Genomic DNA, 15689 nt, shown 5'->3' on the forward strand with positions numbered 1-15689 from the left:
TAAGCCAAACTTGATTATCCAAATTGTAATTACAGTGGAGTTAATTAGTCTCAATTATTAAGGTGCTTTGCTTTGGGTTATCAAGGGAACACCCTTGAATCCCACATACACAGTGATACAGCTCATGGATTTTAGACCCAAAATGTAATATATTTGCCTACTATTAAAACTAACAATGGTAAAAATGTGACAAACACTTGATCTTCATTCAGTAGTACACATAGTAAGACACATAAGTCTCTTGGACTCCTTTAAAGACTTAGTAAAGATGTATGATCTACTTAGGTAAATAATCACAGTTTAATGGGAGTCAGTTTACACAACTACAATATTTCAATACCATAGATAATATCTGCAATAAAAGGTTTTTAAGAATTAAGAATATAAAATAGTGCTTGGCAACATAATACATAAACTAATGCCTAAATTGAAACGTGGATAATATGATCATGAAGTACCGGTAAATACGTAAAATTGCAATAATCAAGTATGTTATGCGTTCAGCTAACTGTACAATAATTATTTCTACGCAATATGAAAAATCACTAATGTGGAAAGTCTCCTATATAACATGTGTCCTATCAAAGGTAAAACATGCAAAACAAATTTGAACATCAATCAGTTTATCATTAAATTAGTGCAACTGCAAACTGATAATACGCACTTATTTTTGGAGAGATATTTCAACAGGTGAAACCTTACCCAAATATTTATTGAGATTAAATATAGTCCTCTCTGATGTTACGTACATGGAATAAATAGAAGTTTCCTTATTTGTAATAGTCCTTATTAGGCCAGTCACAATAAAAAGGAGAGTTTCTGCCACAGACATCTGTACTGCATCTCTTCGGTGGGAATTTAGCTTGTCAAAATGTTTACAAGTTTACATTCAACCTACAGTCTGCAGCCCAAAATAACCTTTGAGCATTTCAAACAGGGAAATTAGGTTTCTAGAATTGTGAACCAACTCGCTTGAAAGGATGAATAAGGTAAAAATTAACTTACTGAATCTAATGACTTGGTAGGTGATCACCAAAACCAAAATTGTGGCACAAATAAACATGTTATTTGCAAAAACAATCCCAGGATCTATATGTGGTTAGCAAGAAGATGCCTACTGGCCATGTACAAATATATAATACTCTTTGGCAGAGAGGCACCGTCTAAAGATAGAATCAACACCACATGAGCCAAGACGGCACCTTGAGAGCTACACAGAATCACTGTGCAGAATGAAGGAAAAGCCACATCAACAGAATGTTCTCTGAGGAACAGACCTGCCTGAAACACCACAGTGCTCTTGCATCCTGACAGCAGCTGGAGATTCCTGAGCAATCCCTTCGCAGTCAGCCTCACGTGGATGTTGGACAGAGAGAATTTGGGAGAGAAAAACATCTTGCCGGAAAAAAACAAACAAAAAAAAAACGCGCAAAGAGAAGAACTCTTTACAAGAAAAATCAATGTGCACACATGATGCTAAAGCAAAAAAAATATATATATCTGCCAAACAAACGGCAAAGAATGTGATGAAGGGAGGGGGGATGAAAAGATCTGTCTCCCCGTCACACTTTAGCAGCCTGGATTAAAGAGGGGTAGGAGCCCCTGAGACAAACGAGGCAGAACAGAAAGCATTAATCCACTGTTTTGAGCTCTCATCCACTGACGCTCAGCATCTCTCGCTCTCCGCTGGGTGCGAAGGAGGTGCAGGATACTGGGTGAACGGAAGGAAGGAGAGAGGGAAGGGAGGAGTAAACAGCAGAGCAGGAGTGGGTGGGTGGGCTAGCTCTCGCTGGCGTTCTCATTCACACATGGGGGAGGGTTAAAAAAAAAATGGCGGGAGAGAAAATAACAGCATTCAAGCAAGATGTTTGACAAGAAAAGCACGTAATCCAGAAAAGTACTTAAAAAAAAACGAAAAGTTTTTTTTTTTGAAGAAGGGTTAGTTTAAAATAAAATGAATAAAAAATAAATACATTTTATTTTGATTTGTCCCGAGGTGTAAATTCCATTTAAACCTCCATAATAAGAGCCCTAACAAGGCAAGGGAACAGATTTCTTTGTGGTCACAAACAGAGCAGTGCCAAGCAACCACAGAAACTGTCTAACACAAGCCTTTGATGCCAGCAAGAATCGAAAAAAGCAGTGTGCAACCCACAGAAGACATAAAATTATGTTTGAAATGCAATTATGTTTATGAGGAGCTGACGGCAGCAGACAATGCATGTCTGCACAGCTCAGGCTATAGTCCAAATACTAGAGGCTGGAGACATATAATCTGTTCAAGTAATATCAGGCTTTCACTTGAATATGCCATATCACAAATTCTAGAACATACAGAGGGGTGCAAAAGTCTGAGAACAACAAGTGAAAATGGTTCTATTTTGCATTCTTCTCTAATTGAATAAATATTACAAATTAAATTAGCAGCATCATTTCAGGGAAAGGAAAGGAATTAAAATAACTTTTTTTTCTAGATAAGAACAAAAAAAATATAATACTGGATTGTATTACATGCCTACATAAAGAAGTTGGATGCAGTTTAAACATTTATTTAAAGTAAAAAAAAAAAACATGACTAATGTGTTGCATGAATCAATTTTCAATATAGTGTATTTCTAAATTAATTCAAAGTGATTCTGTCCACATGTGTAGGATAACAATTTATTGTAAACTTCCTTTGGAACTAAACAGATCCTCATAGATTAATGTAATGGCAGGGTCCAGTCTCACTGACTTTGAGGAAGTTGGCTTGCCAAAAAAGGTACTTTCTGAAATCACTTAGTTTCATGCATACACTCAAGACTTAATCCCTGAAAGGAATGCAATGTCCATTCTTAATTACAGTACTTAAGGAGAGTAAGAAAGCACACATTACATGTGCCAGGTTGAGAAAGGCTGACCGAGACAAGACAGAGGGACAAATATTTGTGCATTGCTGAGAGGGTGTTTCACAGAGAAAACCAACTGACATTCCACTCACACATCACAGACAATATACAGTATATGAACAGTAATTATTTTAATTAGAGAAGGAATATATCTGAAACCTAAATTAAAGTTTATAAATTAACACTTAAACTCATACCTCTGGTCTTTAGTGACCCAAGATGTCATTCACTACCCTCCTCCTCATTATTTTTTTTTAAAGTTAGACATCAATCTTCTTAGTATTCCTCAATCAATTTATTATATACAGCATATAATAATAATAATAATAATTATATATACGTCCCCGGACGCGTTTGCGTTCACACAGAAGGCACTCTAGCAAATTTATGGCAATTTCCCGGGATCAACGCGCTGTGTGAAAGGGGCTATAGATACTGCAGGCAGAAAACAAAAGAATAGGAAGTATCATCAGCAAAACTCATAAAAATATTGATTTTGAGGATGTTGAAAATTATAGTTTTGAGAATATGTTTGAAACTGCGAAAATGAGCCAGATGCTGAATGTACTGAGAAATGAGCTCTGACGAGGACAGTGATGATGAAACAAAACATCTGCACAAACTGAACCCTTCCAAGCTCCAAAAGGTAACAAAATATGCTTTATTTTATTCTTCTGTAATAGTTACTCTAATTTGAGGAGAGTTTTATATTATCACAACAAGTAGAGATCCATCCGTGTTAGATATAGACCATGGTCGATAAAGAATAATGATTGGTGAAACATTCATGCATTTAAGGGTTAAAAATGTATGTCTTAATTTAATTGTTGCTTATTGATTAATGACTTATGTCAGATCCTGTGTTCTTTTCTTCCTGCATGGACTGCAAATGAAATTGAGCTCTAGAGCTAATTCTGGGGCAGTCTGTTAAATAAACTATTAAATAATCAAAATAATTTATTAAAATAATTAATCAAATAATTAAATAATTGTACACTTCACTTCCAAGTTCCTTATAAATTGTGTCTTACCTGTAGGAGTAGCAGCAGGTCTCATGGGTCGGGCTTTGGTAGGGGTTTTCAGAGGACTGCTTAAAGACCTCACTGAACTTGATGAGGATGTGTTTTTGCATCCTGTTCCCACAGTAAAGAAAATAAGACCGATTACTTTAGATTTAGCGTAAATCAGACTCTAAACAGACATAACTATAGACATTTTCTTAAGTCTAAACAGACCCAAATAGATTAAATAGTTGAAATGTAAAAAAAGCTAAATAATATTTCAAAATCTGACTTGTGTTTATATCACAATGTAAAAAAATCTGAATGGAACTAAAAAGGCTTCAGTCTCTTAGCATTTGTTAATTCTTATATCTTTCTTTTGATTTGGGGAGAATTGACTAAGACATGCCCTAGCCTGTCTGTGTACTAGCCCTTCATCTGAGGTGAATTTAACGCACAGAATGTTATTGAATGTAATTACCTATACCTGACGATACACTCCGGTTAGGTGGGCACTGCAGCTTGCTTCTTAACAGCGTGGTCCTGCTAGATGGAGGTTTACTAAAAGTTCCCATAGAGGATTCTGCATGGTCTGAAAATAAATAAATAAATAATAATAAATAAATACATTACTAATATAAATCTTCCACAAACTTTTAGTAGATTAATTAATTTGTGGGTCTGCAATGGAATTTCCTGTGGAGGCTTGTCTGGGAATCAATATTGATCAAAGCAATAAAAGGTAAGCAGCTTTTATCATCATATCTACAGAGGTGGACAGCACATTTACTTGAGTACTGTACTTAAGTACAGAGTATCTGTACTTTACTTGAGTATTATTTTTTTCTGGAAACTTGTTACTTTAACTTCACTACATTTGAAAGACAAATATCTTACTTTTTACTCCACTGCATTTCTGTCAAGGTCCTTGAGTAGAAAGTAGTTATGTTAGTCAGGGCATTATTTTTTCGCCTCTAAAACATGATTGTTTTTTTGCGGGTGGCAGACAGCCTATCAGTAATCACTCTTGTAGGGTCACGTGTGGTGAAGTTCGGCGATTAGTAGCCTACGGTTAATCTACTAGTGATCTGTGAGAGACAGTATCGTTGTCGCAACTAACGGTTTGAAAGTTTTGTTTTCATGACAAATAAGTATTTCTGTTTTGCTGTAAGTTAAAGCACTATTGCTATTGGGCAGTTATACAGATGTGGTTGTGTAGCTGGGTTGTTTTTCTAATCAGTCTGTATTTACAGACCACTACAGTCAAATGTACATGAATGGATACAAAGATGTGTACTTTTAAGGGGTTGGTAGGGGTGTTAAATAAATAAAAAATGAAGATGATTATGGCTGTCTTTTTTTGTCAGTTTAATTTCTATAGGTTTTGTAACCTAGAACTCTTTAATTCCGTAGATACTACAAGCTGGTCAGTGTATTCACGAAGTTGCTTCAGAGGCATAAGGTACTGTAACAATGCAACAATAAGAAAACAAGGCAATGACATTTACTTTTTACTTTTGATACTCAAGTACTTTTAAAAACAAGTACTTCTGTACTTGTAATGGAGTAATATTTGACCAGTAGTATCTGTACTTTCACTCGAGTAAGGAAATTGTGTACTTTGTCCACCTCTGCTTTTTGATAGCAACCATACTCCTATAAAAAGATGATCTCTCACTGATATCGCACCTTCTCTGATAGGCCGCCACTGCTGTGGTTTGGTTTGATTGGATTTTTGAATCTTTACCAAATGCCACAGTCAGCAGCTATAATACTAAAAGACTTCTGTTACCACATTAGCAATATAGAAACGCTGCGATCTGATCAAATAACAAGGTATCTTTGTTATTGTCCTTATCTCAAACAAATTTGAATTTGAACTCCACATCTGGATTTCACAAAGCAAAAAAACAAAAAAACATTTCTCTACTTACTTCGCCATAACCGTGTCTTAGGTTTTCCATGAAAGGTAGACATCAAAGGAATAATACAAATGCGATAAGATCCAATAAGGAGGCATGTCAAGAGAGTCAGATCACACTGAGCACAAGAGCTTGGCTGCTGATTCAAGGTTGAATTAGAAAAAACCTGCACTGGGATTTCAGTCAAGGTGCCTCCATGTGCAGACATGACCTTCCATAGAGAGTTAAACATAATGAAGAGAAAATATCCGTTTGCATTCGTAGATCCTCGTTATTTTCATGCGCATTGCTTTCTCATACCCCTCCAAGTGAACTGAGGCAGAACAAACCCTGCCCTGCAGATATCTGGGACTGAGTGGCACGATCCATACAAACAACATGTTCATAAACCAATGAGAGCAGCAGACTATACAAAAGGTAGAAGAGCATCAGTCTAGACTGAAAAAGCAGCCTATATTTTCATGTTTGATTCTCCTGATCAAACTGATTTCAGGTCACTGAATCTACTTAATACTTAAACAACTTTATATTTAAGCTGAAAGCACATTCAAAAAGCCGAGATTTTTCAAACATCTAAGCAAAGTAGATTGAATCCTTTAGAAGGGATTTCATTTCCAGGCTTTGGTTTTAAAGCACCACTGACCTAGAAGGGAATGTGGGTCAAGCTGGATAGCATGAGGTTGATCTTGTCTGAAACAGCCACTTTCATCCATAATTATTTTTGTAAACCTTCCACAAGGCTGGCAATCTAGGTTTACGTTCTACACAATGAAACGCAATGGAAAAGCAGTATGGAGACGGACAGAAAGCTCACCTTGCTTTGAATGTCCACTTGTCTGAGGAGTGCTGAAACTCTTGGGCAGTATTTTGGGCTTCACTGGCAATTTGGAGGCTGATGTTGAAGTTGTGAACACAGGTCTGGACTGGGATCCTGGAAGCGCACTTGCACCTTCAGTTAAATGGATTTTGAGCTTAACTGCAATGGGAAAGCGACAAACAATGAATCAATTTTACAAAAAAAAAAAACAATAGTATATAATAGTACAATTATATAAAAGTTATTTTTAAGTAATTATTTCTCAATATTACTGTTTTTATTGCATATTATTTGATCAAATAAATGAAGCCTTGATGAACATAAGATTAATTAAATGTTTTTGAAAGAAGTCTATTATATGACCTGGAACGGTATTGTACAAATAAATAAAAATACAATAAAAAAAAATAAAAAAAACAGCAAGTGCTCCTTGAAACTATTGTTTTTCACAGATGAGGAAACGTACATTATGCATTTAATTCTACTATAATCTGGCATCACTAGTGTTTCTAACGGCTCTACAGTGCATATAAGATAAGAAATACACTTTGATCATTAAACCATTAGTAAGACAATCCAGCCAAACTAACCAAAAAGTGGACTATGCCCTTACCATCAGATGTGCTCAGTCTGCTTCTGGGTGAAGGCATGTCAGTGGTACTGCTGCCATCTTTTCCTGCTGTGCCAGGCTTGAGCTTAGAGGCTGAAAGTGGCAGTCGAAGGTTTGCAGCTGGAACATGAGCGCCTCCTGTCCGGGCTGGGGATGGCTGGGGGCCAAGCCTGCCTCTGCTCCACTCACATGATGATGCCGCTGCAGGCCTGGCAGACACTGCCTGCAAGAGAAGTTCCCTATCAGCAACTTGCTCCCACAAATGCCGCCCCAAGCCTGTGCTCCCCACGCTCACGGCAGCGTTGGCCATAACAGAGCTGAAGAATGGGATTGAAACTCACACGGACCAGAGACACGAGCAGCTATTGTAATGAAGTCCCCATGGGAATTCTGAAGTCACTGCCAATTTCTTTTTTTCATTCCCTTCTCCAGCTCTGTAAACATGATGTGATGTTCACATGGAACGCATTTTCTAGACTCAGCTTGCTGCCCTCTCCCAGCAGTAATTAAAACTGCAATCACACTGCGTAAATACTTTCTTTGTTTGATTTTCGTTACTTGATTTGTGCTTTGTTTGAGATGGCAGTCATAATCCTAACATAGAAAGTATAGCTTTGAATGATTTGTGAAATGATTTGTTTACATTTTAGGGTAAACATTATTTTTTTTATACATATATATTTAAAGGAATAATAAATAGGGAAAATAAAAATACTCACCCTCATGTCAGATTTCTGTCCCTCTTAAAGCAAAACTTTGACACTTTTGTCTTTTTCTGAACATAGTAAAGCCTCAAATTTTTTTGGTTGAACGGACTTTCAATGGAGGGACAGAAATCTATCAAGTTTCGTGAAAAATAACTTAATTTGTGTTTCAAAGATGAACGAAAGTCTTCTGGGGTAAATAAACAACAATTATCAAATGACAAATTACATTTTGGGATAAACTATCCCTATAATTGCATATTCATTTCCCCATACTCATTTGCTTATTTTTACATTCAGATTACCTTTTCCATCATCTAATGATTACACTAATAATTCAATATAAAGTAACCTTTAGTAAATCTTATGCTATACATTATGATGGTGTGTTATCTAAATCCCCTTGTAGCAATTGAAAAGACTGATTTTGGATTGATTTAATCATTTTACTTCATGTCATTTTAATATCAGCCAATTATCGGTTATTGGCCATAACATACTCACCAACAAACTGACTCTCTGACTCTTCCCTCGAACATTCAGAGACTCATTCCCCTGCACGTCTTCTCCAGTGGACTCGTGTGTGTTTGCAGGTTTGGTCTTTCCACCCTGATTTTGAGAACCTCCTTTAGTGTTTTTTTGTGGTGTGGTGAGGTTCAAGGCGCCTCTGACCTGTGGATTCTTCTCTTGTGACCCATCTTTACTCGTTTTAGAAAAGGTAGCACTTTCAGACCATCTGCGAGGTCGAAGTTTTGAGGCTGGACCATTTTCTTGGCAAGTGGAGGAGCGATTTCTTTTAGCTGCACTGGAGCTCTTTACACTTTGAGCTGGTGTGGCAGAAGTGCTGGTTACTGCAGAAGAAGTGGATTGGGTTGGAGATGACTTAGATTGGTCCATAGTCTGGTTTTCATTAGTTTGAGCTATGGAGCTTGATGAAGTCTTTGGTGTCTTGAAGGGGTTGGTTGCACGTGACATAATTTTAGACTTTATATTACTGAAGTTAGGCTTAGGAAACCGTTTTATTTCTATCTTGTTGCTTTTACTCGCTGACATCAAGGATGTTTTGGTCTTTTGAGAGAGAGTGTCTTGCTGCGGACTTATAACTTGAACCACTGGACTCACTGAATCCCCTTCATCTTTATTCAGAGGTGACTGAGATAGAGATGAGAGGCAAAACGTCTTGTTACTCACAGACTGCACTGGAGTTGAGGTTTGAGCATTGCCACTGATGTCGAGATCCTCAAAAGCTGTAAGAAGCACCGTTTTCCCCTCCACTGGAGTTGAGGGATTGGATCCACTGGTGTTGCATGCCATCTTTTGCACATCTTTATTAGATTTATGATAATGAACAGGTGTGACACATTCAAGTTTCTCAATGCTCAATGACCTTTCATCTATGAGAAAGGTCTGATTGTTTGGTTGGATGTAGGTACACTCCAAGCCCCGATTCTTGGGCTCTCCTTGTGGCACCTCGGCTAGGCCCTCGCACAAATCAGGTAGCATGCCTGATACCACGCCAAGGTCTGAAGATATATCCAAGGAGGTTCTGGACTCCTCGATCAGCGAGATGCTAAGAGGCTGGTCGGTCTCATGCAAGACAAAGCTGTTACTTCTCATCACCATCTCACCAGAGCTCACGGAGCAGCAGTTCTCAGTTGATCCATGCCGCGATGGCTCGCAGGAGTCCACTTCAGATAGCTCTCGCTCTCCGCTGTCAGGGGAGGTTTCCGAGCTCCTGTCACTGCCTCTTTCATTGCAATCAGTGTTTTTGGGGTTCACTATTAAGAGAGCCATATTCTCATTCCAGTTGTCAATTTTTGATTTGGCAAAGTCCACAGCAGTTGAGCTTGATTTCACTACCTTTGAGGAAGAAGTCTGAACTGTTGCAGGGCAAGTGATACGGTCCTCCATTTCGACATCAGGAGGACTCTCTGAACTGCTACAACTCAAACTGCTAGAGCTCCTCATGGAATCAGGGGAATGCTCACTGGGGCAGGCGATGTTATTTCCATTTTTGTCCTCACTGGAGAAAGTAAGATTAATGGATCTATGCGTAGTCTCCATGGCAATTTCACATCCGAACTGTCTGAAACACTTGTTTTATGATAATTGTATTACTTGTCTCCTGAACTTCAGCAGAGGGTTATTGATTGAAGCACATTGTGTGAATGTTCCTGAAAGAAAAAAATAGTTAACAAATGTACAGAAATTCCAAACAATGCATCTATTGTCTAGATTGATGTGAGAGGTTATAAATAACAGAGGTGACTCAATGTGCTGTAGCTAAAAAAAGAGGGCTAGCTATTAGCTATTGTAGATATAATAATTCACTGAACAAACACATACGCTGCCAATTACAATTTGGGCAACCTGTTGTGTTGTTGGTTGCAATAAGTTATGCAGTCTACTTTGTACAGATGTTACATAATCTACTGACCAATTACTATAAGAGTAATGAGAAAATTGATCCCCTGTTTAATTCTTTATGACTTCTAGAGAAACGCCATTAAAAATGCAAGAGCTTACTCATCGGTTATCAACTTCTAGTCGATCTTAATGTGGAGCTGAAAAACAAATTATGAAGTGTTTTATAAAACATCTTTAAAAAAAATTTAGTGTAGGGGAGACCGGGGATGGTTGTAACACGGGTCAGTTGTAACAATTCCAATCTGTCCAATCAGGAACTAGTTACAAATCACCTGATTCACTTCGCACACGCTCAGTTTAGTTCTTATTCCACATGTGATAAAGTAGAGCCCTGTGGCAGACACAGCACATGTTAGAGTGGAAAAAACAATTTTGAGATAAGAAAGTTACTTTTTTTACTTTTTTTGTTTTTGTTATGGGAATTTTTGCTTTGTAGTTAAACTCATCAAACTTTTATTATGTTTATTGTGTGTCTGTGTAGATATTTTCCATGCAAGTTGTTAGTGCTAATGTTTTGCCTGTTAGCTGTAAGTTGAGCTAGTTCATGGCTACATGACTCTGGGTTAGTTGTAACAACAAGACTCTGGGTTAGTTGTAACAACAATGAAACATTAAATTTTATTATGGCCAATACTATAGACTGACAGTAACAACTATGCTTACACAAATAGAATGTTCAAGTGTTCAAGTTCAATTTATTATGGTCAATTACTATGACAGAGTAACAACAGAGTCACACACACATGCGCACACACACACACACACACACACACACACACACACACTGTTCAAGTGTTCAATTTTATTAATTATTATTATTTAAAATTTACAATTTTATTATTAAATTTATTATTATTATTTTATTTATTATTTATTATAATTTTATCAATTTATAATGGTCAATTACTATGACTGAGAGTGACAAACACACTGAGACTAAGAGTGACACACACACATCAGTTATATCGATCAGTGACACACACACATCAGTTATATTGAAAAGTCAGTGTTGAATAAAAACCTTTCAAAATAATTTTTTTGTCAAAATCCTTATTTCATTATGTTACATATCACCCCGGTGGATATCATAATGTTACATCTCACCCCAGGGTATGTTACAACTAACCCAGACTATGGGGTGAATTGTAACATTTCACTCCTCGTGTTTGAAACTAAACCATGCATTTTCTGTTTGTGTTGCAAAGATAATAGCTATGTCATTTAATAGCAGACACTTGTAACTAGTTTGGATCACATTTTGAACACACTGACTTCAAAGTACTACAAGATATAGACAGAAAGGTCAAAACTGTTACAACCATCCCCGGTCTCCCCTACACAACCACAAAGATTTTAGTTTTTTTTGTAAAAAAAAAAAAGTCACTTATGCTCACCAAGACTACATTTATTTGAGAAGAAATACAGTAAAAACAGTAGTGAGTATTATTACAACTTAAAATAACTGTTTTCTAATGAAAATTTTAATATTTTAAATTAGTGGTGGGCCGTTATCGGCGTTAACGCGCTGCGTTAACGCGAGACTCTTATCGCGCGATAAAAAAAATATCGCCGTTAATCTATTCCCCAAGTTGGGTTGGGAGATGACTCAACTACACAAGCTATGATGACGCAATCTACCCGCGGCCGCGAGGTAAACCCGGCTGCAACGCATATTCGTCGTCATCTTAAGTAAACACGGCTGAAAGTATAAGCTGGTGAAAAAGATCACATCTTTTGCAACATCCATTATTTGGACTTGGTTCAGATTTAAGCCGTCCGACAAACAGCAGCAAACTATAGACAGAGTGTGTGGGGTAACGGTTTGGTAAGTACACACGACTAATCCGTTCTACCACCTCAAATTCAAAACGAAACATTATATCACTGAATAGCAGCGCGTATTATTCCCATTCCAATATATCTTAGTGGTGTAACGTTAACACATAATCTCTGTCTACGCCCGATTTTAAGAATCGTTGTTGTGTTTCTTTTTAACTGAAAAGACATCAGTTAGACAATATTCTAATTTTAAATTTGGGGTTTCATAAACTCCAAGCTATAATAAACATTAGACCTACCGTATTTTCCGCACTATTAGGCGCACCGGATTATAAAGCGCACCTTCAATGAATGGCCTATTTTAGAACTGTTTTCATATAGGGCGCACCGGATTATAAGGCGCATAGAATAGAAGATACTGCAGTCGTTTGACTGGGTTTGCGTTATGCAGTGGTCACCAACCTTTTCAAGCCTAAGATCACATCCAAAGTCGAAATGTAAACCAAGATCTTCCACTTGCAAAAAAATATATAAAAAAACAAGTGGCTGAGCTGTAAAACCTTGTACTCGACGCGTCCGCATGAGCGCGAAGGTAATAAAAAAAAACTAATATCCGTCTGCTCGGGCAGATTCGGCTTAACAGCGCGCGCGCCTCCGCATCAGAAGATGCACGACTTGAGCCGAATCTGCCCGAGCAGACGGATATTAGTACATCTCATCATCACACCGGCACCCAGTTTGCGCGTCTAAATCAGTTGTATGGTCTGGTGTTCAGTCTAAAACAAAACAGTTGCGTCAAGTATAAATGCCTCGTCTGTTTGGGGAGTTGCGCGCGCAGTCAGCGGAGGCTCGCGCTCCGGTGCCAGCCGACAGTATAAACAAGGTTTTAAGTCAGCGGTTGTTTTACAGACATTAACATAAGGCGCCAGGTCCATATATATAAGGCGGTCCGCACTATAAGGCGCACTTTCGTTTTTTGAAAAAATTAAAGGCTTTTAAGTGCGCCTTATAGTGCGGAAAATGCGTACTTAAGTCTCTGCAGCTAGTGTACTTCAATTTTATTTATCTGCAAAATTATGTTGTATACTTACAGGTATGCACAATATATGTTCTCAAAACTACATACAGTATATTATAATAAAACCATTTCAGAACAGGTTACACAGACCCTGCTAAACAACTGCTAAATGTATTTTTTTTAAAGGGTGTATGTAGTTTTGAGAACATATATTGTGCAAAACTGTAGGTATACAACATAATTCGTTGTCGCAAGAGGCTGCAATGTATATCACAATATAGATTTTAGGCCATATCGCCCATCCCTAATTGATAGCCTATAGTAGGCCTAGTTGATAATAACATAGGTCTACCTAATGTTGCCTACGGACGGTAACAGTACAGTAGTAACCTTTTACAGTGAGTAGAACAGCTTTCTCAAGCAGTTTGTGATGCATTTTGGAAACAGGAGATGAGTCCCTGGTCTAATGCTCCACCTGGCTTGAGAAACCCGTTCTCAAAGACTTACTTTTATAGTCATTATTTGGGTAGCACACATATTATGAATGCCTTCGGCAGAATTCAAATGAGCCATTTTAATCTAGATTAATTTCAAAATTAATCTAGATTAATCTAGATTAAAAAAATTAATCTATGCCCACCTCTATTTTAAATACAATTTATTCCTGTGATGGCAAAGATTACATTTCATAAGTCATTATTCCAGTCTTAAGTGTTCCATGACTTCACATGAGTAAAAGCATTCATTTTGAAATAGAACTTTTTTGAAACATTATACATTTACAAACTATTTAAATACTATAACATAAGAATTGTGGTAAAATTAATGTATCCTTGCTGAATAAAAGTATTACTTTGTACCAAAAAAAAAAAAAAAATAATTCTTACTGACCCCCCAGTCCTGAGTGCTAGTGAAAACACCTGTGACAGTGACAAAACGGCTCACCTTCACATGCCTTTTTCAAACACAGAAGGATTGCTGTGACTTAACACAAACACTAATACTTCCAAAATGTTCCACTTAATTTTATGAAATCTGATGACCAATACAGTTTCTTCAAGATTTAATAAACATAATTTGCAATCTGCTGAAAATACACAATGACCCAAATATTTCTGAAGACCAGACTACTTATTTTTTGGGCTCTGTCTCCCCACATTAACATCACTGCACTACTCCACAGGGGTGGAAGAGTCATGGCATACTTTGCCTCTGCTGAGGGAAAGGCCTTGCATGCTCTAATGCACTTCTGTCTGGTACAATGAGGAGAGAGGCCAGTTATGCAGATGCAGAGACAAGCTCTCTGTCAAGCTTCTTTTGAAATAACAAAACCCATACAATCACAACATGTGAACATGCCACTAACTATAAAGATAACTCTGATATACTGATTAAACTATACACAAAAAAGCAGTATCACAAATGACAGAATCAGAGTCTGCTCACAAGATGAATGTGATCACACAACATTACCACTTTGAATTTGCATTTATAAATGTCAACTCTATCAATAATAGATATTCATCTGCTGTTGCAAAATACTAATAACGCAAACTTTGACATTTAAGCATCTGACAGTAAGCAATGTTGTCTTCAATGTTTAGTGTCTTATCTGTTTTATCATAGTCATGCAGTAATATTACACTCTCACAGGTTTAAGCAAATCCTTATTTAGCAGCTTGAACATTAAAAATGCATAGAATTTTGAAGGTAATCAATTGAACATAGGTACCAAAACCATCCATTTCCCATCATTTTCTCACATAAAAGCATTATGATAAAAACTATTTTTCTCTCCCAAATATTCCGATTAAAAAGGCAGTGCAAGAATTCCTACCTCGGCTCGCTGACTGAGTGAAAGGTTACCTAGGGAACTAACAGTGTGCTTAGTCATTTACAGTCCGACTGCTCATGCAAGGGCTGGGCATTAAAGGAACAAGAGCCCCTCTGTTAATACTTCACTACCGCCGGGAGAATTATTGATGGATGCGTCTTATTTCATCTTTAAAGGAACATAAAACTGATATCTTGAACTCTCATAAAAAGCAACAGTGAAATACAATGAACCATTCATTCTTGAGGGTTATAGCAGCCTAATTCTCAAGAACCCAAACTAGAAAAATGTCAAAACTCTGGCACTAATTCAGTTTAAGGCATAAGATAACAACATAGCATATGGCATAACAAACAAAAATTCAATTTAACAGCATGTCAGTTAATGTTAAATAAAACAAAAGCAAAATGAAAACATGCAGAGGGATAGCAAAAAAACTAAATTTACTTTAAATTTATTTCATGTGTATTATATAAAACAAATTAATTTCATAAAGTCATCTCTCTAAAATCAAATGGCCAGAGCTTGTAACCGTAAAAAACAACAACCATGGCTTTCTAATAGCACTTTTGCACTTGCTGTCTTATTTTATATAGAGAGTAATTTATAATATTTTATGAATAGATTTTTCTTTTAAAAAAAAAGCATAAAACCAGAGTCCTACCAGGCAAAACATGTCAGTTCAGCAC

At 37.0% G+C, this 15689-nt stretch overlaps 1 protein-coding gene across 5 annotated transcripts in view; it reads right to left on the reverse strand.

Annotated features, from left to right (window-relative positions):
- Positions 1-15689, reverse strand: part of mtus1a (microtubule associated tumor suppressor 1a) — a 33008-nt gene that overhangs the window by 15009 nt on the left and 2310 nt on the right. For 2 of the 5 annotated variants that reach the window (XM_081381922.1, XM_081381921.1), the window contains exons 2-6: positions 8447-10116; positions 7242-7461; positions 6626-6787; positions 4371-4481; positions 3920-4021 (exon numbers count right to left, since the gene is read on the reverse strand). In XM_081381922.1, the coding sequence (XP_081238048.1) occupies positions 3920-4021; positions 4371-4481; positions 6626-6787; positions 7242-7461; positions 8447-10006 (2155 nt within the window). In that variant the 5' untranslated portion in view covers positions 10007-10116. Of the gene's footprint in view, positions 1-1005; positions 1081-1277; positions 1533-3919; positions 4022-4370; positions 4482-6625; positions 6788-7241; positions 7462-8446; positions 10117-15689 lie in introns of those variants that run through there. The other 3 variants (XM_081381924.1, XM_081381923.1, XM_081381925.1) reach the window with 2 other exon arrangements.

Source organism: Scardinius erythrophthalmus, assembly GCF_964197995.2.
Source record: "Scardinius erythrophthalmus genome assembly, chromosome: 13".
Taxonomy (NCBI): Eukaryota; Metazoa; Chordata; class Actinopteri; order Cypriniformes; family Leuciscidae; genus Scardinius; species Scardinius erythrophthalmus.